Source organism: Sander vitreus, chromosome 15, assembly GCF_031162955.1.
Source record: "Sander vitreus isolate 19-12246 chromosome 15, sanVit1, whole genome shotgun sequence".
Lineage (NCBI taxonomy): Eukaryota > Metazoa > Chordata > Actinopteri > Perciformes > Percidae > Sander > Sander vitreus.
Window position 1 is genome coordinate 22100129 of NC_135869.1, and position 27363 is coordinate 22127491.

The 27363-nt window shown below is 38.4% G+C and overlaps 3 protein-coding genes across 4 annotated transcripts; all 3 read left to right on the plus strand.

The window, feature by feature from the left end:
* Positions 1-7767: 7767 nt before the first annotated feature.
* natd1 (protein NATD1) lies at positions 7768-12528 on the plus strand. The gene is made up of 3 exons (XM_078269066.1): positions 7768-7993; positions 9168-9286; positions 11142-12528. The coding sequence occupies exons 1-3, from the start codon at positions 7894-7896 to the stop codon at positions 11256-11258; spliced, it is 336 nt and encodes a 111-aa protein (XP_078125192.1). The 5' UTR covers positions 7768-7893; the 3' UTR covers positions 11259-12528.
* A 3221-nt stretch (positions 12529-15749) lies between these two features.
* Positions 15750-18488, plus strand: tmem11 (transmembrane protein 11). The gene is made up of 2 exons (XM_078269065.1): positions 15750-15852; positions 17362-18488. The coding sequence occupies exons 1-2, from the start codon at positions 15806-15808 to the stop codon at positions 17876-17878; spliced, it is 564 nt and encodes a 187-aa protein (XP_078125191.1). The 5' UTR covers positions 15750-15805; the 3' UTR covers positions 17879-18488.
* Positions 18489-19964: 1476 nt separating this feature from the next.
* Positions 19965-26694, plus strand: dhrs7b (dehydrogenase/reductase (SDR family) member 7B). 2 transcript variants are annotated; one of them, XR_013503030.1, is made up of 8 exons: positions 19965-20075; positions 22589-22745; positions 22919-23037; positions 23694-23904; positions 24171-24263; positions 24376-24528; positions 24840-25211; positions 25668-26694. XR_013503030.1 is itself a non-coding variant. In XM_078268808.1 (7 exons), exons 2-7 carry the CDS (start codon positions 22592-22594, stop codon positions 25043-25045), a joined length of 936 nt encoding a protein of 311 aa, XP_078124934.1. In that variant the 5' UTR covers positions 19965-20075; positions 22589-22591; the 3' UTR covers positions 25046-25392. The 2 variants fall into 2 exon arrangements, 1 of the variants encoding a protein (XP_078124934.1); XM_078268808.1 differs by lacking the exon at positions 25668-26694 and having other exon boundaries at positions 24840-25392.
* The last annotated feature ends 669 nt before the right edge of the window (positions 26695-27363 follow it).

Genomic DNA, 27363 nt, shown 5'->3' on the forward strand with positions numbered 1-27363 from the left:
GTCCTGGCAGAAAATTACCAGTACCTTTTCCGTTAAGTTTACGGACAGAACATTCTGTAGATTTACAGTATACCCTCTGTACCTTTAACGGACATTTCTGTCAAAAATCCAAACACGGAAAAACACCTGTGAAATATCATTACTGAAAATGTCTTCATATTAACACAGTATATTAGTCCGTATTTCTACAGACTTTTCTAACAGTGTACTTTGTGAACTCAATGAAGTAATTCACATGTGGAGAATTGCAGATAAGCATATTACATCTCTAATAACACCAGAACAGAACAAAAGACACAAGCCTTATAGTAAGTGAGCATATTTGCCTTCAGATCAAGTGTAATCCAGTTTGATTGCACAGATGCAGAGAAATAAATAACTCACAAAATAAAGGGGGAAGAAGTGGAGTTTGCAGAGAATACTCAGGGTTTCATCAAAAATAAACCGGGAGTACATAAAAGAGGGCATCAAACCTCAAACACAGAGGAGCCAAAAAGCCACATGATTCCAGAGTGGCAGAGAGATTTGTTTATGTGGATTCCTACTCTAGATATTTAAGACCATAATAAGTTTGACAGCATAAATAACACAACAAACTAAAATCAACCTTGGTACCAGTGCAAAGCAACAGAGCCTGTAAAATTTACGCCCACAGAGTTCCTCCATACTAGGTCCACACTTGCTTAAACAGCGTCTGCAGACTGAGAAATTCCTAGTAGAAAAGCCAAAATAATTAATTTTAATAATAATTCATACTTTTTATTGATCCCCAGTGGGGTAATTACCCCAGAACACATTACACACAGGCCTGAAATACACACATGCTCAGGTCCTATACATGCACAAATGGAAAAATGTCAGAGTGAGGGGCTGTGACAATTGAGGGGATTCGTTGCCTTGCTCAAGAGCACCTTGGCAGTGCCCAGGAGCATCCAGGCAACTGGCATCTGAACTGGCATCTCTCCAGCTACAGTCTGCAATCCACACTCCGTACTTTGGTCAATACATTGACTTGAACCAGCAACCTTGTGTTTCCCAACCCAACTCCCTACGGACGGAGCTACTGCCACACCAAAGTCACAAACAGGCTGCTGGTCCATTTTTCATTTCTAGCTCCAACAGACAGCTTCAACCAAAAGTGATGCTTAAAGATCCTTGATTCTGATTGGTTAGCCTCTGGCACATACTATTTGGCCTACCTGCCTGTGTAGCAGCTGGATTCTTTTATTTTATTGCTCTAAATATTTATTGATCCATGAATATGTGGGTAAAATGAGAAATAAATCTACAGAACTGTTTTTAAAATACAAAAATGTCTGCCTTTACTGTACTGAATTGATATGTATATATATCTATATCTATATATATATATATATATATATATATATATATATGTGTGTGTGTTATCAGACTCATCCTACTATTTGCATTACTCATTTGTTTGACTGTACATTTTGAGAAGTTATTGAACTCACATGAATTTGAAAACCACAGTTCTTCTGAGCTGGGTAGTCTTTGATGTCAAAACATGTGGACAAGTTTATCTCACCGTCCACATCAGCTGCCTGAAATCAGGGAACAAAGACAGCTTAGGGCAAATATCTGTGACATGAAACTCCATTGAAGCATTCACTCACAGTTAATGTTGAGTAGCGTGTCATATCTCTGGGTCAGGATTTGTTTTTTACCTACAGTATTTAATTATTTTGTTAGGATCAATCTCCATACTGACAGACATATGAGCTTCTTATTCAACTGTAAAGTTACATTTATCTTTTTTTCTTTTTAACAGAGCAGAATATAGCAGAATACCAGCGCACCTCCTCAGCTATTGAATCTTTGTAGAACTTCAGGATTTGGTCAGTCAGGACAAACCAGTGTTTCTGCCACTAAGCAGAACAAGACAGACAGTGCACATGATTATTAGCTTGTCAGACCTGTAATCATGCCACTGTTCCTCAAATTTTAAGTAGAAGTGAATTGACCAGTTCACCTGACCAGATGCATCCTTCCGCATCATCCATCCTTTCTTAAAGTTGAGCAGGGCAGGCTGAAGAAGAAGCAAAGCATCTTATTTGCAATACCAAAGAAATATTGTGTATCATAATAATGGCTAGGAATAATCAACAAATTTGATCCATTAATTTATTGATGAACATCATTAATTATTCTGGGTCTCTGTCACGAGCCACACCTGGGCCTGGGGTGGTTCTCATTATAAAGATCACCACCTTCCTACGGAGCCCAGCTCTTCCCTAACCGCAGCTGTCATTTTGGTTTTGCTTGTTACAGACATTTCCACACACCCATACACACATAGATGACTGATTACGGATTTCAACGTTTCTGTTTTTTCAGTATGGTTTCTATAAATATATGCCTATTTTACACTTATACCTCTTCTGCTTTCCCATGTCCGTTGCAGCCTATGAGCCAGCTGTGACACAAGATAAACACAGAAAGCTTAAACATCTGAGTTTCACTAAAGGTTAGCTAATGTTTTAAACACGATTCTTTGTTTATGATATTTTATTGTGTGATTCTTTAGAGTTCAGATATTGTGCAGTTCCTGTCTTTCAATACCCCAATGACCTCGACTTCATTTCACTCTTTGAAAATCCTGATCATTTCATGAATTTGTAAATGAGGCATGACAAAATACACAAATTGCCAACGTATGAAATGGTAAGAAACATTGCAAACACAAAAACCAACAAAGCCTCATTATCAAGTGCTATAGACACTATCATTTAAATAAATGGTCAACAGCACAGGCCCCAAAATGTGGCATGCCTTCAGTAACCAGCAAGAAACCAGACTGGACATATCCTTCAATCATATACTCCTGCCTGTCACACTCACATCACGATTATTATTGAAACTATGGTAACAGCCGAGGCAGTGCCATTATTGGCTATGACTTCATTTGGCTTTTAACTCAGCAATATTTTTGATAAGCAGGAAAACAAAGATTTGGGATTATTAAGATCACTGCAGTGTCCACCTTTAAATGTAGGGGCTACATGAGTCAGTTCCAATTGACTATATGCAAGAAGATATAGAACAATTAATATATGTAAGTAATTTGCTGATTGGTATAGACAGCAGCAGTTAACAGTTAGCCTACTTTAGTCATTTGTAATCATAAATACACATTAAAAGTAAAAGTACCTGTTTCTTTACTTTGTTGCAGTGATGACGAAATGAAGTGGTGGAAACCAAAGAGGAGGAAGACTCCAGTGGCTCAGAGGAGCTGCTTGTTTTCATTTTCTCAGCTTTATCGCCATGACACTGGTCTTTGTTATCCCTTTAATAATGGAAACATTAATGCAACAGATTAACAAAACTGATTATCATATTTCATTTGAAATATAGCACAATAACAGCAACAACTAAAATCCTCTAAAGTTATTCAAAAATAACAACAAACCTGATTTGCTCATCAGAGAACAACTGGCCAGAATTCAGGGCTTTCTTTTCTGCAGTTTGTCCTTTTTTTACTTGTGAACTTGATACTGCACGGTCTGAATCTATTTCAGAGACAGAAGTAAAGAAACAACAGCTGTATATAAAGCAATTTCAGAAGCTTCTTTAGTGACATTGTGATTAACAAAGAACAACAACAAAAAACCTAAATAATAATATATTATTTATATAATAAATAAAATAATACAAATGAGCCACCACATTTAGATTTTTAACCATATCTAGGATTTTTAACTGTAATATAACTTAATTTGGATAATTATTCTGTATAATACTTTACAAATAGACATACATAAATAAAACATGAATGCAATTACCGCCTCCGGTGGATCTTTGGTCAAGTCTGCTGAGAGAGTGGCTGCTTCTCATGAACGGAGCAGCAGTGAGAGAGGAGGTGTGGAGGGACGAGAAGCTGCGGCTGCTGCAGAGGCGGAAAGCTGGTCTGGCCGGGCGAGATGCTTGTCTGGTACCCTGGTGGCCTTGGTGGCTGAGGCTGCCTTTTTTTAAACTGCCACCAGCCTTACTGCCGCTAGCAGTTGAGTCACTACCTCTGCTGCTGAGGCTTTTGCTCCTTCCAACACTAATGCTGGTTTTAGACGTACTGCTGCCAGTCTGTTTACCTCTACTAGATGCAGGTACAGTTAATGCTGCTGGTTCCTTTGGGAGAAAGAAAAGAGCAAGAGTAGAGACTAAAGATTGTCTGAGAAAATAAGTCACAAAAATACATATTTGTAAGAATAAAGTTTTGTATGGTTTTCAGTTTTGAGGATGATAATATTAAATATATCAAACATCGCACCTTTTGCTCAACACCATCCCAACCTGGACTCTTTGACACATACAATCCAATCACCACTGGAGAGAACCTTTTAATCCTCAAAAGAGCTCTTAATTTGCTTAAGTACCATCTGACCGACACTGTGATCATGGACACAAACACACTTGAACTTAATCACTCTTGAGCAATGGAAGGCCATCAGACATAGGCAGTTTATTCCAGTCTCTAGAGATGCAGCCTCACCAACTGCAGGGGCAATCAATCTGTGGTCGGACCACAAGACAGAAAAATCAATTAGAGGAGGCTTGAAGAGTCCTGACTTAGCAGCTTGTGAAGGTGGTAAATGCACTAACTTCATCTTCGGCCATTAATGGTTACATAAATAAAACCAAATGCAGGCACGTCTAGCAAAAACATGCACCCAGTCTGAGAAAATTGTGTCTATGTTAAGTTAGTGAGTATGCTACAGGGTTTGGACGCTCAAAGGTATTTGGGGGATCTTATTTAAAGGACCCCCACATGATTCCGTAAATGATGTGTCAATTTCATAACTCAAAACAATCTTAACAATACTGCTGTTGCATTTTATAAACATCATAAACTATCTCAAATCTTGTTTATTGTGATCAAATGTGCTCTAAATCAATATGTTTCCAATGCAGCTGAGCAACAGTCTGCAGCGGGAAAATACATTTTCTAGAAGATTTAATGAAAAATGAAAATGTAAAGTAAGTCGTAATTTAAAGGGCCCATTTTAATCCCCATGACATTTCTAATAAAGGATGAACACACTTAAGGTCATCACTTAGCAAACCAGCATTTATGAAGTGAGTTTGGCACTTACCTTCCCCCCTGTCTTCTGTGCAGGTTTGTTGGTCTTAGAGTTGACCATGGTATCAGGCCACCTGTTATAGATGAGATTAAGACAGTTAAGCATAAACCATCCTGTCATCCTGCACTTTCAGAAACTTTTAGTGGGGGGGTCACAGTGTTATCATTACATTTTATTTGGCAATATTTAATAATGTATACATTTATAGAAAGCATTCCTGTGCTGATCATTTTACTGTATGTATTATGTGTACTTGTAAGCTAATTAACAGCTTGTGGATGTGGCCCAAGTTATTGGAAATAGTATGTAGTTGACAAGCATCTGTGCCAGTGATCATTGTTGTTGTTTCAAAGGGATAATCCAACACAATTATTTCAAGTGGAGTTCAAGATTCAGATAAAATAATTAAAGTTATTGATAATTTCTGTGCTCCTTATGCCTACCTGACAAGTCAACAAGCTCTTTCCCGAATCAGCCTACTGCACTGTTTAGAAAATGCAATGCAAAATCATTACTGAAGGTCAACATGTTGTCTTTTTCTCTAATTTTGCCAAAATGACACATGGAAAAGCTGTGATTACTTCAGAGGACATGGAGGGGCTTTTTACGTCATAAATTAGAGCCCAGAGTTGGCAGGATGGTGCCAGGAAACATTTACATAATTTGTCAGCCAGAGTCTACAATGCTAAGTGTTAACATTTTAATCTATACCACATCCATCTCTCTCACATCAAGAAAGAGAGAATTCACTGCCAATAAACTGATCACATTTAGAAACAGAACAGGTAAATATTACAAACTTTTGTCTATAAAGAATTGAACATGCTCCATGTTCCTTACTTGTGTATTTAGTATTTCAGCTGCCAGGTGAGAATACTGCATGCATGTTTATTATTATTATAGAGAAGTTATGAGCATCGCAATCCAAAAATAGCTTAAAAGCAATGATACACTGATAAATATAGGAAAACTGGATAATTCTGACTTACCTTGGTGCCTTAGACATCATTTTCGGCAGTATAATGAAAAAACACTGAATGAGAATATTAAGATAAACGTGAGAACTTCTGGCTGATATTGTTATCCATCTGCAAAAGAGGTGCACTCCCTCTCACTCAATCTGGCAAAAACCAGAGAGAACAAATCACAAACAGGTCTTTACAATAGTGTCCCAAAGAAACACACACACACACACACACACACACACACACACACACACACACACACACACACACACACACACACACACACACACACACACACACACACACACACACACACACAATCCCATACAGAGTTGACAAACTCCATTAGAGTTTTACAGGATTAAGCCAACAGCTTAACAGGATTACTTCACTGTATTTTAGTGATGTGGACATACCTGCCTACAATGTCTAGAAATACTGCAAAGGCTCTCAAAGTTTATATCACAACACAGTATTTAATTTATATGAGTACAATCCACAACAGTAGTGGAGAGAAACACATGAACCAAGTCCAACAGAGAAGGATTTGTCTGCTGACTTTACATTTCCTCTGCTGAGAACACACACACAGCTGTCACTGTGGATCTGTGAGCTCTGGCCTGACCTGAATTATCAAAAACTACTGTACATCACTAGTCTGAATAAAAGCACTTTTTATACACCAAGAAATCAGTTACCATGTGATTATAGCAAATGTGCCTAAACTCATTAGTAAATCAGTTGTGTGGTCAAGGCAAAAAAGTGTAAAGCAGTACACTGAGATGGAAAATGAAAATACAGTAGGCTATATATATATATAAAAGGTTTGAAGTAAATTCCTCCAATCTGGAGAAAGGTAGAAATGAGTTGATCAGATTTACAGACACACATGGGAACAAAACTGGCTCTAAAGAAAAAATGACAACTTTACAGCCAATTTTATGATTTTGAGAGAGTAAGAAATTGTTTAACCTTTTTTTCTAAAGGTTAAACACTATATCAAATAGCTTAATCTTATGCCATGAGGCAATTCTAAGTAGCTGTAACTGATTATAGTGTTAACTAGTGTTACTAAACACGTAAATCTGATACACACTTTTACACACACTATATCTTTTGTTTTCATTTTTCAAATCATGAAAGAGAAATGTAGAAAGTGTTAATATGGCATGTTATTTTTAGTACCATAGGTAAGGTTGGCCCATTGTAGCTTCCAGTTCTAGATAACCTTACCTCCACGGCGCTGTGGAGTAAATTAACCTCAACTGCACACTAAAATCAACATTGGGTGTACTTCAAGTGCTCTGAACATTTAGTAATTATTGTTCACTCCAAATGTTTCTTTTGCCAAATCTGAACCCATAAAACTCGCCTTTGGACGAATTAACTAAAAAGAGACAACGTTAAGTATGGTATTAAACTAGCTTTAACTCGGAAAATTGCAATGATTAAACTGCACTTTTACACGCACCTTCTATTTTCCCAGGTGACTTGAATGCTGCATTTGAAACATTTGCGGTCGGTCTCAAAGTTAGGGGGGTCTCAACTCCAACAATTCTCTGTAACAAAATACAGAATAACGTGTTATTATAACTATGTGTAACGGTTACTAATATTGCAATTATCTTAATTTTTACATCTATCTGCACTGTTCTCTCCTCCCTGACAAAACCGGCGTTGATTGGCTGGCTGTCACATTACCTCACAGCTGATTTCGTTGGATGAGGTGTTGTGTGCTGCTTTGACCGTTCATCATTTATTTTCATGTAGCCATTTCTGGTTAGCAACGCTGAAGAGTAACATAGCAGCATCGTCAACTGTAGCAAGCTACTATGGCACAGGCAGCACCGGCGAATGTCTTCGACGCAAACAACTCTCAGATCCAGGTGGAACACGATAAAAAGCGTCGGCAGTTTGTTATAAGACTAAATGGTAAGTTCAACATGTAAACATTAGCATGCTAGCTGGCTAATGTTAGCTCAGAGGTTGGTGTAGCTAGGTTTTCTTGCTGGCAACGTCGTCGCCGTGTCCTTATGGATAACTCCAGCTGCCATTTCAGACACGGAGGCTTTATTTAATTCACATAGTCGGAATGTCACGTCTTTATTCCATTATTACTCCGTGTCAAGAACTAAACAGACGACTGTGCTTCTTGGTCAAAGCTGCTGATTTCCTTGACTTTTAACTTTACCAGCTTGTTTTTCGGAAACATTTTCTTCGTTCCATTCTAATACACCCATGGTTTCATTCCTGAAAGCAAATATGCAACTTTCAATGTCATCCACTTACAAAAGACAATTTAATAGACATTCCTAACTATCAATCATTATTTTTAGTGACCTTACCGTATAACAACTTAGTTATCCAACCTGTATGCTTAAAACACCAACACAAATGAAATTCCCTGGATAGACACACTAAATTTTTTTAATCAGACCCATATATGGGTTGTGGCACTTCTTTTTATAACTTTTATTTCAAACCAATTTTATTTACACAGTGATTTATATATGTTTGTTAAGTTTGAAGCTGTTTTCTTTAGTTTATGACAAACTAAACGGGTGTTTTGAAGTGTGTGTATATGTCCAGGTTAGTTTCATTGAATGTTTTCATGGAAATATGATACTGATATGTATTCACAGCAAATAGGTGAAGATCTTTATCACATTTCTGTCTCTCTCCTACCAGCTACATTATCCTTTTCCACAAGCATTGTCTGAACCTGCTAGGCGATGTGTTCTTTTCTATTAAAGTTATAGTCTATTAACTTTGGCACCACATGTTATCATACCCTCTTGTTTAGAGTTTATTGAAAGCTTACTAAAGGAAATTACTCATGCCTTGTCTTATTGTGCAGCCAAGTTGCAGTATTATGTATAGATTTCAAGCTGCTCCTGCAACTTGATCAATAACTTAGCCTGTGGGCTTACGCTCAATTTTTGTGAATCGGCTTTGCCCCTAAAGATTGACAATTGCATTTTAAGTATTATCAGTATACCCCAGCAAGGTGGCGTTGCTGTTGCCTTTTGCAAGCTGTATGAAACTGGGTTGGGTTGAGACCAACTTATTAACACAATCAAGAACTATGACCTCTGTCTGCCCTCAGGCTCTCATGATCGTGCAGTTCTGCTGTATGAATATGTCGGGAAGAAGACAGTTGACTTGCAACACACTGAAGTTCCAGATGCTTACAGAGGTAGAGGAATAGCCAAGCACCTGGCCAAGGTAAAACTCATAAAGAAACTCATTATTTTCATCTATCATCATTGTAGTAGTAGTTCATTTTAAACATGTAAAAAAAAACAAAAAAAAAAAACTATATATATAAAATTAAAATGACAGATAAATAAGGACATGTACTTCTCAGCACAATCTACCAAAGTTATTATAAGTAATTCAAATAAGAAATTCCCATGTTCAAAAAGGAGAAGGAAGAAGTTCATAAGCTAACTTTTCTAGTCCTACCCCCTTTCTCTATTTTTATCTTTTAGTTAAATACAAAACAATTCAACACAATTCTTCTTTACATACACATAGACCGTATAACTACCTACCTACAGCTCACATATACCCATGCATACACAGATGCATACATACATGCATGCATACACACACATTTACATTTTTTTTCTTCTTTCTTTTCCATCTATCTTCTTCCTTTCCGTTTATCTATAGTAAATAAAATAACAACACATCCATACTAGACTTAGCATATAGGTCCAGGAACCATACAGTCAGTATACAATACTATCACAATACTATCACCTCGAGACCTTTTCTTATCCATTCAATATATTCATTTTAAATAGTCTCTTAAAATTGCTCATTGTTGTACATGATTTCATCTCTTCACTGCAGCTGTTCCATACATTAACTCATTGTTGTGATGCAGTGATATTTAGCATTTGTTCTTATAAGTTTCTTTTGAAATACAAACGTTCCTCTTAGTTATGCTTGCTCTCTCTCATTTGAAACAACCCTTGGATAGTGTTCGATAGCTGTTGATTATTTACTTTGTACATAATTTGTGCAGTTTTAAAGTCAACAATATCTCTGAATTTTAGTGCTTTTAATTTGATAACAAAGTGGATTAGTTGGTGCTCTATAAGTGGTTTTATTTACAATTCTTAAGGCTCTCTTTTGATGAATAAAAATAGGTTCAATGTTCATTTTGTAAGTGTTTCCCCACACTTCCAAACAGTAAGTAATATATGGCAGTATGAAGGAACAATACAATGTATACAATGGGCATTGATTTAATAGGTAATTGGTTTTATACAGTATAGCAATTGATTTGGATATTTGAGCCTTATTATAGTGTATATGTGGCTTCCAACGTAATTTTTCATTGATTATTACTCTCAGAAATTTAAGTTCTTTTTCTATTTCAATGTCATTTATCATACGTTTTTTTGTGTAAAGTTATTGCACGATTACCAAAAATTATAAATTTTGTTTTATTTAAGTTCAGTGTTTATTTGCATCAAACATGCATTTTCCACTGTATCCAAGAGTTGTTCCAAATTTTCCCCAGAACAGATTAAATTAGTGTCATCAGCAAATAAAATGGTTTTCAATTTTTTTGACCCCTCCCATACAACAATGGTCCCAACACTGACCCCTGGGGGACCCCACAGGTGATTTTCTTTAACTTTGATTTATGGTTTTGCAGTTCAACATATTGTCGATTTATATAAGTAGCTATTTAACCAAGAAAGTGCAGTCCCCCTAATTCCATATTTGTATAATTTCATGATCAATAAATTGTGGTCTACTGTATCAAATGCCTTCTTAAGATCCAAGAATATCCCCATTGCATATTGTTTTTTGTTCTATTGCTGTTATTTCTTCTACAAATTGAATAAGTGAATGTGAAGTTGTCCTACTAGCCCTGAAACCATATTGCTGATCACACAGTATATTATGTTTAGTAACAAAAATATCTTAAGAGAAGAGAGAGTTTATCTTTCTGTTCATTTCTTAAAGGCCCAATATGTTGTAATATTATAATAATAACATTAAAAATATAAAATGCCTGTCAGAACCGTTGTGATGTGGTTTTATGCTTCTGTGATGGCAGGCAGCCATGGATTTTGTGGTGGAAGAGGATCTGAAAGCCCACTTGACCTGCTGGTACATTCAGAAATATGTCAAAGAGAATCCTCAGCCTCAATACTTTGAACATATTTATCAATGACCCTACATGACTCTGACAGAGAAGAGGAGGAGAAAGAGACTCCCAGGGGATAAATGCTGTGTGGCATCATGCTTTGGAGTTACAGGCTGACATACGACAAATGACCTTCCAGGCATGTCCCTCCAGAGACAACTGATCTCACGGCAAAGACGTCAATGAGCTGAACGTTGGGTCTACGGGTCCGTAACGTGGGGATACACACTCGCCAGAAACAGGAACTGCATCTGCTGGTCACTACCTGTAAAAACATGAGCAAATAAACTAACCAAAGCTGAAGCCTGTTACCTCATACAGAAACCTTCAGGATCCACCCATTATGGACTGGAAACAAGGGTTAGGCTGCATTCACATCAAATCGGGCGTTTGGGCGAAAACGCCAGTCCTCCCATTCATGTGAATGTGGCTAGTGCGATTAGGCTGCAGAGGATGCCAGGAAAAAACGCAGCAGCTTACAGCGAAAAGTTGAAACAGAATAAACTTTTGGAGAAACGCAACCCGACGACACACTGCCAATCACGGCAAGTGTGTCGTACTGGCAAACAAACTAAACACAATGGAGTGGGGAACACAATGGAGACACAAATAGGTCATTTAGGTGACACTCCCATACCGTCGCACAACGCTGCGCTGATCACCACAACGCCTGATTTGGTGGGAATGCAGCCTTAGGCCTGTAATGAGAACAGATGCGAGTCAAATCTTATATGTTGCAAATTCCCTGTCCTTTGGACTCACTGGTTGTGAGCAGAAGCCATAATGGCTTCACTGATGCTCAAACATTGATGACTTTTATATTTCAAACCCCTTTTAATATTCTTTGGCTTTTTTGTTATTTCTTTGTATTTGCTTTCCTCTCCTCTCTTAGAAAGTGTTTTTAGGGCTGAAATGCTACTTTGGTAAACTGATTCATAAAAATAGAATGAGAATAGCACAGACATTCCCATTCAAATCAACATAGCAGGATGGTTGGAGTGGCGGCCATTTTTATGTGCCATTGCAAACGGACTGACCGTTGTAGCGAGCTAACTCATTCTATTCCTATGGTCAATGCACAGTGCTGAGCACCATTTTCTTTTGAACTAATAACATTACCACAGCAAACAGTTAAATGTCCACTCTACTCGTATTATATTTTTATGCTGTGAATGCTAAACACATCTTTGAAACATTAAGATACTCAAGAGTTTATTTTTTCTTGGTAATTGCAAAGAGGTATAGGCATAAATTGGTGGGTAATTTAAAAATAAATTGAATCTGCATTTTGAAGACATTATTTTCCCAAACTCTCAATTTGGTTCCAGTGTTATCTCTATCCACTCTTCCCAGTAACATAAATGTACCCGTTAATTATTGGAGTCACAAATGGATTAGTCAAAGGTGCAGAGATTTGTAAACCAAAGAACACAAACTGAGTCAAACTCTGGGGACAAAACTCGTAATTGTCTCCATTGTATGTGTTAAATATTACAGGCACTCGTAATACATTGGGTCTGAAGGTTCTCCACGTGGAGATGGATAAATGTCTCCGCTTAAAACGGCATTTCAAAAACAGCAGTTATATTCAGGGCATTTACATTGTATTGTGTCCACCATCACAATAATGACACTGGATCGCCGAGGCTTACTCACTTGTTTTTTTTCTTGTCATTTGATCCTTTTTGTTCGTACTCACAAGGCTTCTTTCACCAGCTGATATTAAAATGATAAAGGTCATCATGGAAGAAATGTTTTACTGTAAGGTTTACTGTGGTTTCCCTTTTTAGGCTCTTCAGGAGCTTCTGCTGTTGACAATCTTCATGTGTTGAGGAGAAAAATACCTCAGGTTCCTCAACACACTCTAGCAGGACACACATCAACTGCTTAAACCACTTCCCCTTTGTAAAACTTTGCTTTTGATGACAAACCTATTGATAGACCAAGGTATTTTATTTTTTGTGTTAATGTTTATATATATATGTGTGTGTGTGTGTGTGTTTTCTTGAAAGGAAACAAATGTCTGATGTAACCGTTTTGAACAGGGGGCTCTACCATAATGTACTAATTCCTGTTATAGTGTTTTGTGCTTTACTCCCCCCATTCTTGTTGTATAAATAAATAAAACCATACTCATCACAGTGTTAATGTCAAAGTATGTATTTATAACAAAACAGGAAAAGATGCACATACAGCCAACTTTAAAGAGAAGATTAGATACTGCAAAATAGATTTTCATTAGGGGTGTAGCCAACTGAGCGGTTTGTTATTACAGTGCCAAACTGGTTTTTAGTAGTATTGTGGCATAAAAGCAATTATATTTTTCCAGGATGGATAGGATGGGTGGATTTAAATCTCATGGCTGTACAGTAGTTTTTAAACCTTGAATGACCAAAGACTGGACTAGGACTGCTGCTTGTTTCAATGTTTGGAAAATATTTTAATGTCCAGCCCAAAACACCTTTACTTAAGTTTAATCTGATGAATACATTACATAAGTACCACATGTACAGTAAATTAGAAAGCTACTTAAACTTTAAACCAGAGATCTTCAACAGGGTGTCCTGGACCCTTAGGGGGTCCTCACAGTTACTGGGGCAGGGGGGGCTCCAAATTATTTATTATTATTGTAAATTGTTTGAATTTCTTTTTTTTAATTTTTTTTATTTAAATGTCTTCACATGAATCCAACATATTAGCAAATATAAATCAACCTATTTGTGAAAAAACAACCACTGATGATATGCTTACTATCCACAGATACAGTTCATCCTGAGGATTCACTGTGCTACATGTATGTTTAACATAAAACCTGATTTATTAAATAATAAAACAATACTTATTTTAATAGCTTGGTATTCTATGCAAAACAAAAAAGGGTAGGCCTATATGTAAAGGCTTTAGGCCGCCTTACGTTATTGTAGGCTCAGTTTAATACGCAACTTAATTTTATACAATATATGTAGTAGGGGGTCCCTGCTCCATCTCTCTTTCAGTTAATGGGTCCTTGGCTTAAAAAAAACTTTGAAGACCCCTGCTTTAAACTATGTAATGTATATCGTGGTAACTGTAAGCATATATCGTGCTCTTAATAAAAAAAAAATTGTAATTTTGCTTTTGGCGCCATCTAGTGACACTATGAAGAATTACCTGAACTCTGTGTCACATTGTGTATTGTTGACAATATAGGGGCGAGCGCCCCTCAAATGGGTGAGTTGGAAAGATATCTGCTTGCTTGTCTCTTGTTTTTCCGCGCAACAGTTCACCCACAAACCCAGCTGAGATACCCAGCTTCTTTGGGACTCTCATCATAGAGCGTCTCATGTAAGCCAGGGCCATGGCTACCAGTGAGGACACTGCGGTCATGTACTCTGTCGTATTTCTGGGAATCTGGGGGTTTTAGGGACCTCAGGGGGAGTTAATGTTCTAAAAGTTTTGGGCCAACACAAACTTAATTAATAAAGGAATAGGGCTGTGCATTGATATCAGTGCCAACTTGATATCTAACTTTGAGGAATATCCTTTAAACTGGTATTTGCCCTTTTTTTTATATATATGATAAAATATATCCAACAGTGTTAAATAAAAAGCTTTGCCTGAATAAAATGTATCCGACTCTAACCGTTTTCTAATTTCAATCAGGAACTACCTGATCCTGGAGCAAGTAAACAAACCTAAGAATCTAACCGAACATACTGTACCAACCTTCAATACTTGACAGTTTTCTAGAATGTAGCCTAATTAAAGGCTTAAGACGAAATATCCATAAAAGATTAATAATGAACGCATTAATTAATTAATCATTTACCGACCAACAAATAGTTATGTGTCTCCAAATAGCCCACATCAGTTAAAATGACTCTTGGTGGTATTAAATGGGGGTTCTGAGGCGACATGGCAGGTCAAGTAACCATAACATCAACCATCCGATATTTTTTTATTTGATTTGATTTGTATTGATTCGTCATACCTGCATCATTTAGCCAGCTTGAATTTGAAGCTGTTACAATTGGAGTCACAGTCGCAGCATTTAGGTTCAGCTGATCTCACATTCTTGAACGTAGCTTTTAAAGTCGTTACATCAAAAGCGCTTCGGGTTACAGCACGCGGACAGGGAGCCCATACTTGCGCACGGTGACACAGAGACAGAGCACAATATGGGTGAGTAACAAGAATCTACAAACACAAATCCTATCATGAGACGGCTGCGGTTGGGAGGGACACTACATACTTTGGTTGTAACTAATGCATGCAATCCACTTGCACAATTAAAAAAATATAAATAGCTGCTGTATTTGTATTTGCTGTTCAGTTTTAATATAGTTACTTGATAAATGATGAACAAACATACCTCCGTTTATTTGTGTTAGCTTCATTTAGAATATGGTCTGACCTCTCAAACTTCTATGCGCTATTATAAAATACGTAAAGGCAGGTACTCTTTCTTTATAGCTTTATGGGAATAGTAGTCCTCATTCAAGTCGAAGTGATGCGACGACTGCCTTGACACACTACATTACCCAGAAGGCTTGGTGCTCTCATACGTCAACTGCAATCACGGTTGTATCTCCAACATGGCGTCGCTGGGAAGGAGGCGCGGTGTCCCAGTAAGCAGGGAGAGGTCAGTTACTAAACATCTTAGTTATTAAACGAAAATGTTTTAATACGATACATAATTTTGTCGATGTCGCCATTCACCAGACCCCGAACATGCATATCGTTTGAGACTTGGAGTGAAATGCCAACACGACAAGTCGGGATTTTATCCCAGGGTTAGCTAACGTTAGCAGGCTAACGTGCACAACTAGCTAGCTAACGTTAGCAAGGAAATAAACTAACAGCTCATGTGATGTTTTGGTTATTTCACACCAGCCTATCACCGTGGGTAAATTTGCGTTTAACCGTTCGATGTGGCGAACGCTGGTGTGATATGCCACAGCTCACATGCTACACAATTCTGGCTGAGTTAACAGTATTGTCTGCTGCTTGTCGACCTGTTTCAAAAGTAAAACGGTCCTCAACTTAGCTGACCAGTCCTCCAACTTTTTACCATGCGAGCGAGTCAGCTAAAACTAGCTAATGTGTTGTCGTTATCTAACCGACGCTCAGCTACATTATGCCCCACTGTGATCCTCCTCAATACTCCTTTAGCCAATGCTCAGCTGTCTTTAAAAAAGTCGAATAAGCTTGGTGTCTATCTCGTTAGGGTTTGTTTGCCATCTTGTCAACATGTACTGGAAGGCCTCAGAGTGGGGTCACTGATCCACTCACGTTTGTCATATTTAAAGATATTTTACAAACCACCGGAAATCAGTTTTCAGAAAATAGTAGTCGATTAATCAGCTAAACGTAAACAATTTATTTGTATAAAAAAAAAAATTAAAATAAAAGTTGTTGGTTACAGATCCACAAATGCTACGTTTTATGTCAGTCCATATTTCAAACGGAGATTTTTGTCTGTTGGAGAGAGTATTTTGTTGACAGCACTTAGCTAAACTCCGAAAACGTGATGACCATTTGGTGATTGTGACATTTCATCAATTGATGTAAAACAATATGGAGCAAAATTACTTACGCAACCCAAGTGTACACATTTGAAATAATTGAAATTTTTTTAGATATCTATAGTTGAGGGATTATTTTATAAAGGAAATACAAACTTCAAAAATCATAAATGGAGTACTTGACGTAATGGAACAGGATTCAAAGTATTCTCAGTGCTATACAAAAAGCTAAGAGACTGAACAGCTCCCTCTACTATGTATATCAAGGCCAAATGGGAAAGTGAACTTAACATCGAAATTACGATGGAAGACTGGTTCAACATGTGCGAAATGCACACCACTACAAATTCAATAATATGGAGGGAGTTTTGATGGAAAAATTTAACTCGATACTTCATCCCTCCTAAAATAAAGAGTAAACAAACAGGTACACAAGAAGTATGTTGGCGGATGTGTGGGAACAGAAATGCAAACCATTCTAGACATAAACTATTCACGGGTCCATGACAAATGGGCAGGTTGGTGTAAAAATGTAGGCAAACCAGCCTCAGATATGTCAAGTCTTGATATTCTACTCGTTATCCTTTCTCTCACTGTTCCCTGCTGTTCTTTCTATTTTTGAAAAGGGGAGTGATGGCGGCGACAGACTGCTACATTGTGCACGAGATCTACAACGGGGAGAATGCGCAGGACCAGTTTGAGTACGAGCTGGAGCAGGCGCTGGAGGCCCAGTATAAATACATTGTCATTGAGCCCACCCGCATCGGAGATGAAACGGCCCGTTGGATTACCGTGGGCAACTGCCTGCACAAGACGGCCGTGTTGTCAGGTGCTGCTTGCCTCCTGACGCCACTTTCACTGCCTGTTGAATACTCGCGCTATGTGGCGTTGCCCGCTGGCGCCCTCAGTGTGGCCTGCTCTGCCCTTTATGGGATTTCATGGCAATTTGATCCCTGCTGCAAGTACCAGGTGGAATACGACAGCCAAAAACTCTCGCGGCTGCCCCTGCATACACTCACCTCCTCGACGCCCGTGGTATTGGTACGCAGAGATGACGTCCACAGAAAGAGACTCCATAATACGATAGCACTGGCTGCCCTGGCGTATTGCGCCAAGAAGATCTACGAACTCTATGCGGTATGAGTGCACTCTGAAGAGGGTTTAAGAACCAACAGAAAAAAGGAAGAAAAAAAAACCTATCCACCCCCCTGATGTAAGAAAAGTGGAAGTCACGATCAGGCCCAGCAGTTAGCTCCTCACATGGTGGGTGCTTCCATTTTGAACTATGATCAGAGGGATATAGTTAAAACTAGAAGGAATTGTTTTTTCTTTTTCTTTACTTCTATGTGACAACAGCAGCACACTTATCTCTGTAGTACCCTTGCGCCTCCTCCCCAGCGCCCTCCACCTGTATCCTTGACACACAAGCAAGTGCACAAGGGTATGGCAGCAGTTCATCTGGATTGAATTGTATTGCAGTTGAAACGGACCGACATGTGTTGGGTACCGAGCTCTTTCCCCTTTCCCTCGTAATTTTACTGTACCCCTCTCTTGCTGATCATTACATCACCCTTTCATTAAACATTAGAATATTTCAAACTAACTTTTCAGTATTTTATTTTACCTTTTTCGTTAAATGGATTCTACATGATGTCCAGAAAAGAGAAAATAACTGCAATTTATTTGAGATTGTGTCTTGTTCATGTAGATATTTTTGTTTAAAAGAGTGCAAGAAAGATCTTATGTGACAATGCTATGGCTCAATGTCCTTTTTGAAACACTACGATAACACCAACTTTACAAAGCCACATTTCACACATGCTTCTAATAATGTATATTACATTGACATCAAGCCATTATAATTGAAATTTAAATATAAACACTGTTTGACACAACAGATACCAATTGCACAGCAAATTATAAATTCATACTTTCTTGTGTATGTTTATCCAATGGTGCTAGTTATGAGTTGCTGTCTAGACCTGCAGTTTTAAACGTTGGGATCCGAGGAGGAGGTAGAAGTATAGACAAAGTTAAGGATGAGTGGTGATATAACAAGAGACTTTCAACAATTTAATAATAAAGTGGAGTTTAGATATGAATTATTTGAATACCAAGAGTAATCTTGTTAGTCACTGATTTAAAGTACATTTTATTTAAATGTCCATTACAAGCAGAATAAAGATTGACTTTGCCAGCAGGATTTGAGCAAATTAAAACATGTTCATGAAGAGTTTCCTAAATCATTTTGTGTAAATCCCTCAAAGGTCAATAAAACAATGTATCAAATAAATTGTAAACTTCAAGGTTTGAAAGCTGGTGGTGTTTCAGTAAGTAGTGTGATCACATATACCAATAGACGGCTGTTATTGGTAGCAGTTTATCATTGAAATGTAAAAGTCTTGCCTTCACAATAATTTGTCAATTTCTGACAAAGAGGAAATCTATAACACGCATTACACTGGTTTCAAAGGACAGTGGCTGGGTTGCAAAGAGTTCAGTTGCTAATGAAAATAGCTGTTGACATTGATAATTGTCATCCTATTGTCCTTTGGTGTCCTGAAGCTTAAACCAGAGTGCTTTTGTTTTTAAACTCATAGATATAACTTATAGTTTGTTAACATGTGTATGAAAGTACCTTAAACAACAGACGCTGTCAGCTTTAACCTGGAGAAGAATCACTCTGCACCTTTGACACCTGTTACATGCAACCTTGTCTGCTCTTGAAACAGCCTAGTTATTCCAAAATAGTTTCAAAACTGGATTTGATATTAAAGATAAGATAAATCTTGTCTGAGGTTAAAAATAAAGCTCTATAGGTTACCATAGGTACATTTGGCTGCTTATGTTGTCTTTGGCAAATTATTTGTGTCCGACAGACATCCAAATAGGCACTTCAGCTCAAATGTGCTCGATCAGTCCATAGACATACATAGGCGCCTCCTAATTATTATTTGTACGTCTGTAGATCAGTCAGCTTACTGGCTAACCTAACTTCAACTCCCACAATTCCTTGCGAGGAACACAACATAGACAGTACACAACCGGTAGACATATTTGTTTTCCCACTATGGCCACGCCAAGACAAGACCCGCCCTTCAATAGCTACTATTGGCCAGGCGTCCATGCTTACGCAAGGCAACGTAACCTGATTTGTACAGGTCCTATCCCCTGACCAATCGGCTATCCTAACCTTAACTCGTGGTGAAATGCTGCTTCGTAGGGCGGGTCTTGACGTGGCCATAGTGGGATTCGTAACTTTGCGCCCGGTAGCGCCTTTAGAAAACACATTTCCCGAGCCCGGAACTGCAACTCACTCTGTAGCAGCACAGCAACTCAGGTGAGCTCTAACTATACATGAACATTAGTGTTTGAGTGTTTTATTACAATGTGGAAGCTAGCTAACGTTAGCATTAGCATCCCCATCCACATGTAAACGTAAACACTTGTAACGTTAAAACATGCCGAGCTCGTTGTGTTTTGTCACTTGTAAGCAGGGTCCAACATTATTAGCACCATCTACTAGCCAAATGCTGGTAAAATATGCAAGTGGCTGGTAGATTTACTTCACTCACAAGCCAAAAAACAATGGTAATAGAGTGAGTGGCTGGTAAAATGTAAACATTCACTAGCCATTTGATTGGTGGACAAAAAAGTTAATTTTGGACCCTGCTTGTAAGTTAGGGTTTTAACATCTAACCTGTTTATATTGTGTGCTCGTGTGAAAGGTGGATGTTATCACCATTGATAGCAAACGTTTCAAGCAAAACATTAGGATTTCAGCCTCGGTAGTTCCAATTATTATTTCAAGAAAAGCTCCTTTTACTCATAAATATGCAGAGTAATGGAGCACCAACATACTGTCAGATGATGTAATCCGGGGAATGTGTGGTGTAAGTATGAAGTTCATGCCATTTTAGATGATTGAGTCATTGTGCTCACAATCAGAATATGTACACATGCAAGGAAAGACTTAGAAGAAAACCACTTGTTTAAAGACAAATCAGCATGTATTGAGGATATGGAGAGTATTAAAATGGCTAACTTCTCTGTGTAACTCTGAGATCCAATACGCTAATCTTGCCACTATTAGTATTTTATTGTGCAAATAAATAGGCCTAAGTATGACACACAAGGGGACTCTAAATTGAATAAATGCAATATTATTATTTTATTGTGCAAATAAATAGGCCTAAGTATGACACACAAGGGGACTCTAAATTGAATAAATGCAATATTATTTTCTGTATATTCCGTCTATTGTGTGTGTGTGTGTGTGTGTGTGTGAGTGAGTGAGATGCTACTTGTCACTGTTGCCATGCTGGTTGTGCTTTGGAGACAGGACAAGTGGAAGGGGCTTAACTAAATGCACTGGACATTAAAACATTCACAATCCCTTTGGCATGGGGGCTTGAGAGCTTACAGAACACACACACACATCAAGGTCACACTGTAGCTTGTTTAAAGGCCTTTTTTGTGTTTTTATTAGTATTTTATTCCAATATGGATTGTTTTGTTTATGAACCGACTAGCGACTAGAGATATATTATTTAAAATGTTATAAAAAAGACCTTTGTTTGGTGTCTTTTACAAGACCAATGGATTTAAGGAACACGCCGACTTATTGGGACTTTAGCTTATTCATCGTATCCCCCAGAGTTAGATAAGTCCATACATACCCTTCTCATCTCCGTGCGTGTCGTAACTCGGTCTGACGCCCCCACCGCTAGCCTCGCTTAGCACAGATCCTGAAGGTAACCGGCTCCATCTAGCCTACTGCTCCCAATAAGTGACAAAATAATGCCAACATTTTCCTATTTACGTGTTGTGATTTACATGTTGTGTTGTGACAGGGTTTACAAATAACAAGGTCACATGAGACACAGCTATCTTCTAACCGTATACGTACTGGAAACTATATTTTCAGAAGGCGAAGCACTGCTACTTCTGCTACTTAGGTGGAGTGATTTGCTCACAGCAACTGAGAAGCCCCGTGGTGAGGAGTAGAGAGTTCGCTCAGAGTTGGAGTAATATCACTCCGCCGAAGTAGCAGAAGTAGCAGTGCTTCGCCTTCTGAGAAAATAGTTTCCAGTTTGTGTACGGTTAGAAGATGGCTGTGTCTCATGTGATCTTATACACGCTGTCACAACATGTAAATAGGAAAATGTTGGCGTTATTTTGTCACTTATTGGGAGCAGTAGGCTAGATGGAGCCGGTTACCTTCAGGATCTGTGCTAAGCGAGGTTAGCGGTGGGGGCGTCAGACAGCGTTACGACACGCACGGAGATGAGAAGGGTATGTATGGACTTATCCAACTCTGGGGGATACGATGAATAAGCTAAAGTCCCAATAAGTCGGCATGTTCCTTTTAAATCCATTGGTCTTGTAAAAGACACCAAACAAAGGTCTTTTTTATAACATTTTAAATAACAATATATCTCTGTCGGATGTCAAATGAACCACCAATGCTAACATGCAAAACACCAACTTTATTTTGGCATCAAGCCCTAGGTGACTCCTGCGCTCTATCAATGATCATAATGTTTCTTCAATTGATTAGTTGATCAATGATCAACTACATTTAGCAGCTGTTAGCTATTGAAATGTCAAGTTTTGGATGGACACTTTGGGATTTTATTAGCTGGACTTCAGACAGCAATTTTAAGACATGACTGACAAGTAATTCCTCTTAATGTTTTATAGTTAATAGGCTAAATGATTGATCATTTAAAAAGGTAATGGATAGTATATTTGATAATGAATACAAATCCTTGTTGCAGCGCTAGTCGGTTCATAAACAAAACAAGCAGTTGGGATAAAATCTTCCTAAATGTTTTCATCTTGTATCTGCAGCTCATGGAGCGCGTCATGGGAGGTGGAGTGCTTCCGTTGGTTTTAGCAAGTGCAGGGATCTTGCTGCTTTATCGGATAATTGTACGCCTCAAACCAGGAGCTGCTCTGCAGGATGCTGTGGTGGTCATCACAGGGGCCAGCTCTGGACTGGGGAAAGGTCAGCCTCCTGATCATTTCTTCTTCTCTTCAGTTTACATGTAGATGCTTTCTACAAACTAAGTAATATTGGTATGCGGCAGTTAATTTCCATTGGGTAGCAGTGAGATATTGTACAGTAATGTGTGTCATTGTCGTGGTGCGTGAACAAGAGGTGTGTTTTTTGTATTGCAGAGTGTGCTCACGTCTTTCACGCAGCAGGTGCACGGCTCGTGCTGTGTGGACGAGATGCAGCCCGCCTGCAGCAGGTGGTCCAGGATCTTACAGCAAGTTTAACAGGCTCAGGGCGGCAGGTGTGTACACGCACACTTACACATAGTCAGACACAACCAAAGACTAAATAGCGTCAGGCTCTGAGGCCATTAAGTTCAGAAAATGTTTAAATATGTTTTAATGTATGCACCAAACCAAAGCACATTCCTAGTAAGTGCTACTTACCTGGCAATAAATCTCTTTTTTTTCTGAAGCTGAAAAGAAACTGGGATGGCTGTGGTTTAGATGTAGAGGGATCGGCCCTCAACCACAAGATTGGTGGTTCGATCCCAGGCTCCCCAGGCTACTTGTCAAAGTGTCCTTGAGCAAGACACTGAACTTCAAGTGGCTCCCCGGATGCTGTATGTGGCTGTCCACTGCTCCTAATGCTTAGGATGGGTTAAATGCAGAGATTTAATTTCACTACAATGTATTGTATGTAATGACGGAAAAAAAAAACGTTCTTTCTTTTCTTAAAATGAGGGCAACTTTTTTTTACAAGTCTGCATTATCAATATCTCTATTATCACTCCATCTTTTCCAAGAACCTGCCACTACTCTGCATGAGAAGAGAAACCGTTTTTCTTAACTCTGCGTATCAGCCAATATTTAAGCTTGAAGTATTATATAATGATTTGAAACAGCTTGAATGCTGGTGCAGACTGATGACAGCTGTTCTGTTTTGTTTAACCACTAGACTTACACTCCCAGCACCGTTATCTTCGATCTGGCTGACACAGACACAGTGGACAGAGCTGCAGAGGAGATTCTGAAATGTTATGGACAAGTGGATGTACTGATCAATAATGCTGGAATCAGTTACCGTGGCAACATACTGGATACACACCTTTCAGTTCAGCGGGACCTTATGGAAACAAATTACTTTGGGCCCATTGCGCTTACTCAAGGTTTGTGAGCAGTGCTTTTGGTTGATAGATCTGAGTAGTCTTGATGCAGTAAATGGGGTTTAAAAAGTCAGAAATACACGAGGGAGCCAAACCATAGTGAAGTTATTTAAAGAATCTTGAATTAAAATAAGGAAGGGAAGTGGTTGATGCATAAACGTAACAAAGCTAGATTATCATGGACAATTTCAGATTTCCTAGGAGAGGAAGCACCATATACATAACGCATTAGTAAACTGTTTCACTTTGCTTCTTTCTCTCCTTCACAGCGCTCCTGCCCTCCATGGTTCATCAACGCAGTGGCCACATCGTTGTCATTAGCAGTGTCCAGGGCAAGATAGCCATTCCTTACAGATCAGCTTGTAAGTTGTCTTTACTTGTTTAATTAAAGCAAACAAATACCCAAGAGGTTTTTCAATCTGTGCGACTGATTGGAAATGAAGCAGGACTCTGGTTTGCACTCACTTTGGTCAGATGCAGCCTCTAAGCACGCGACCCAGGCCTACTTTGACTGCTTACGGGCCGAGATTGAGCGCTACGGGATTCCAGTGACTGTGATCAGTCCAGGGTACATCCGAACCAGCCTGTCGGTCAACGCTGTCACAGGTGACGGCTCTAAGTATGGAGGTGAGGCAGTGAAATGTGACTGTTTACACTAACAATAAGAGAATTTCAATCAGTATGACAAATATGCATTGTAGACATGAAAAGACATTAAGATGAGATGTAGAAAAAAAAAGATGTAAAAAGAGTCATAAATAGGCTAAAATAAATTTAATTAGAAGATTAAAAAAAAGAAGAAATAAGATAACAATGGAATTAAAATAAGACAAGAGAAGGCACACCATCCCAGTAATTTAACCATTTTCTGTATTAGTTGACCTACTGACTCCTCTGTATCATTGACATGTTTCTTGTTTGTGCAACACTGTATTCAGTTTTGGATAAAACCACAGAAATGGGTCAGGACCCCAGGGATGTGGCTCAGGCAGTTCTGAAGGCTGTCCGTCAGAGGAGCAAAGATGTTGTCTTGGCAGGACCTCTGCCCAATCTGGCCATTTACCTCCGTACACTGTGGCCCGCACTCTTCTTCAAACTAATGTCCTCTCGCGCTCGCAAGGAGCAGAAACCAAAAGTTGATTGATGACGGCAGCATGTGAGGACCACAAGGCTCACAGGGCACATTAGAGACACATGGACAGAAACATGAAAGTGACTACTTGACATGGAGGACAGGAGGTGGGAACAGATGCAGCTCTTCAGTAACACAAAACAAACCAGAAACCCTTTTTGTTGTAACAGGATCTATGGTGAGTGTCTTTTATGTTTTTGACTTACATCTGTGATTGACCAGGTTAGCAAGGTGTGTTGTTCAGCTATTTCAGACATTGACAAGACTCAAAGCTGTGCTGGAAAGACGTGAGCATGTGATGCGGTTTTTCAGATTGACTCGCATGGATTTGTTTAGCAAATAAAATGCTCAAACTGTTATCTGGAGCATTTATGTTTAATTTGTAATTCTGTCAGGTCTGGGAAATATTATTGTCCAGGTAGGAGTACTACTATTATTTCACTGCCTTCTGGTGTCCCACTCATGATAATCAACCTTAAAAGCATACAGTATACAAGGTAATGACTGAAAAAGAGAACAGAGATTTAATTTGTAAACGTAACTGTTCATCTGAACAGTAGAAACAACTCTATGAGAACAACTTTATCTACCAAAATGCAGGATTTAATAAGTGTTCTATATGCTATTTTGGCAGGAGGATCTACCCACAACAGTTGCAGAAAGATATAAAAAAGAAAACCCACTTTGTCAATAATCTTGAGTCTTTCCTAGAGATGTGGTACAGCACCGGACACATTTCTTCGTCAACTGTTCAATACGGCACATCACTGTAAATGATTGACAACTGCTTCATCTTTGTCAATGTTTTAACACTTTATTTCTGTTTTTGTTTTGATGAGTGAGGATTTAATAATGTAACAGTCGGGGATTCAGTATGGGGCCAGCAAAGATACCACTTAGCCATCTCTGGAAAAGCTGACCAACCTTAAAAGGGACAGTTCACCCCAAAATAAAAAATACATATTTTTCCTTTTACCTGTAGTGCAGGTTATTTAAGATAATCCTGAGCAGTTCATGTAGGAACTATTTTCTTTTACCGAAATAGACCCGCCAACCATATCACAGTACAGAAGCCCCTCGCGGTCCAACATTGCTAACTTGTGGACATTAGTTTATAGCTAACTAACACTGCTAGCTCACTTGAGCTATAGCTAACGTTACAGCTCAGCCTTTGAGCCATGAGGACGCCATTTATGTTTACATCTCGCGCTGTCACGAGCACAAACCCCCTCGTTCATTAGTATGCTTTCGGGGTGAATCGTTCCTCGAATCCGTTGGTATAGTAACCTAATGGCCACAGACCATACTTGTTAAAGTTTGCATTTGATTTAAGTTTGAACTGGTTTTACCACTGTCCACAAAGTAAATAATGAATACAAAATTCAAGCAGTTTTTTTTTTTTTTTTTTTTATAACTATCTTTATACACAGAATAAAAACACCTTTTTACAAACGACTTTGAACAGGTTTTTTTCCTTTTTAGATGCCATCTAATATTAACTTAAAAAAAAACAAAACAAAAAAAAACACACTTCTCCTGAAATGTTAATAAATAGTCCAAATAAAAATGTACATGTATGTTACAAAAGCGCAGTGAATACTGGAATTGACATTTGTAATCCTTCAACAAAAAAAATAAAATAAAAACATGCCAGATTCAAAGACGAACCTGATGTTTATTCCTTATTAAGAATCATCTTCATTGTATCTAGTGTGAGAAGATGAAGCCTTTTGACAAATGAATAAACATCACAAGAGCTTTTACAATGTAGTCAAAGCCCTCAAGGTGCTTGAAGGAGACAAATATTTTAATTCCCATTTGTGGAATGACAAGAGCTCCCCTACAATTTACACTCAGATGAAGTTAAACATGTTGATACTGCATTATTGGTGATGCTGGTTGAGTGGGCTGACGTTAAAGGGATGGTGAACATGTTTAGAAGCCAATCATGTTGACATTAGCTATAGTGTTTTGTTAGCATCCGTATCAGTAGGAGTTAATAAAGCTTGAATGGGGAATTAATGTTTTTTGAGCACAACCAATCAAAAGGTTTACTAGTGATTTAAAGAATGACTAAATGACTTAAAAAAGAAACTGAATAAGTGGAGTGGCTTTAGTGTTTGATTTCATTAGATTCTTCTGACTGCTTGCTTTTGTGGAGTTGGAACAGAGTGTAACACTACTGGGAACTTTGAATGGTACCCATGACATTTTAAATGTCACTTGTCAATGAAAATGAATACATACCAAATGGTTGGTCACATTCTTGGTTAAGGGTGCCTCGGTTTAGTCCTTGATTGAAAACAGTTTGACTCGCATCTTTGTTTGAA

Bases quoted from the DNA above. Each gene is read 5' to 3' on its own strand.
- natd1 (XM_078269066.1), top strand. From the start codon at position 7,894: ATGGCACAGGCAGCACCGGCGAATGTCTTCGACGCAAACAACTCTCAG. The intron at 7,994-9,167 runs GTAAGTTCAACA...GTCTGCCCTCAG, and splicing joins GTTTGTTATAAGACTAAATG to GCTCTCATGATCGTGCAGTT. The intron at 9,287-11,141 runs GTAAAACTCATA...CTGTGATGGCAG, and splicing joins TAGCCAAGCACCTGGCCAAG to GCAGCCATGGATTTTGTGGT.
- dhrs7b (XM_078268808.1), top strand. From the start codon at position 22,592: ATGGAGCGCGTCATGGGAGGTGGAGTGCTTCCGTTGGTTTTAGCAAGT. The intron at 23,038-23,693 runs GTGTGTACACGC...TTTAACCACTAG, and splicing joins TAACAGGCTCAGGGCGGCAG to ACTTACACTCCCAGCACCGT. The intron at 24,529-24,839 runs GTGAGGCAGTGA...CACTGTATTCAG, and splicing joins TGACGGCTCTAAGTATGGAG to TTTTGGATAAAACCACAGAA.
- tmem11 (XM_078269065.1), top strand. From the start codon at position 15,806: ATGGCGTCGCTGGGAAGGAGGCGCGGTGTCCCAGTAAGCAGGGAGAG. The intron at 15,853-17,361 runs GTCAGTTACTAA...ATTTTTGAAAAG, and splicing joins GTCCCAGTAAGCAGGGAGAG to GGGAGTGATGGCGGCGACAG.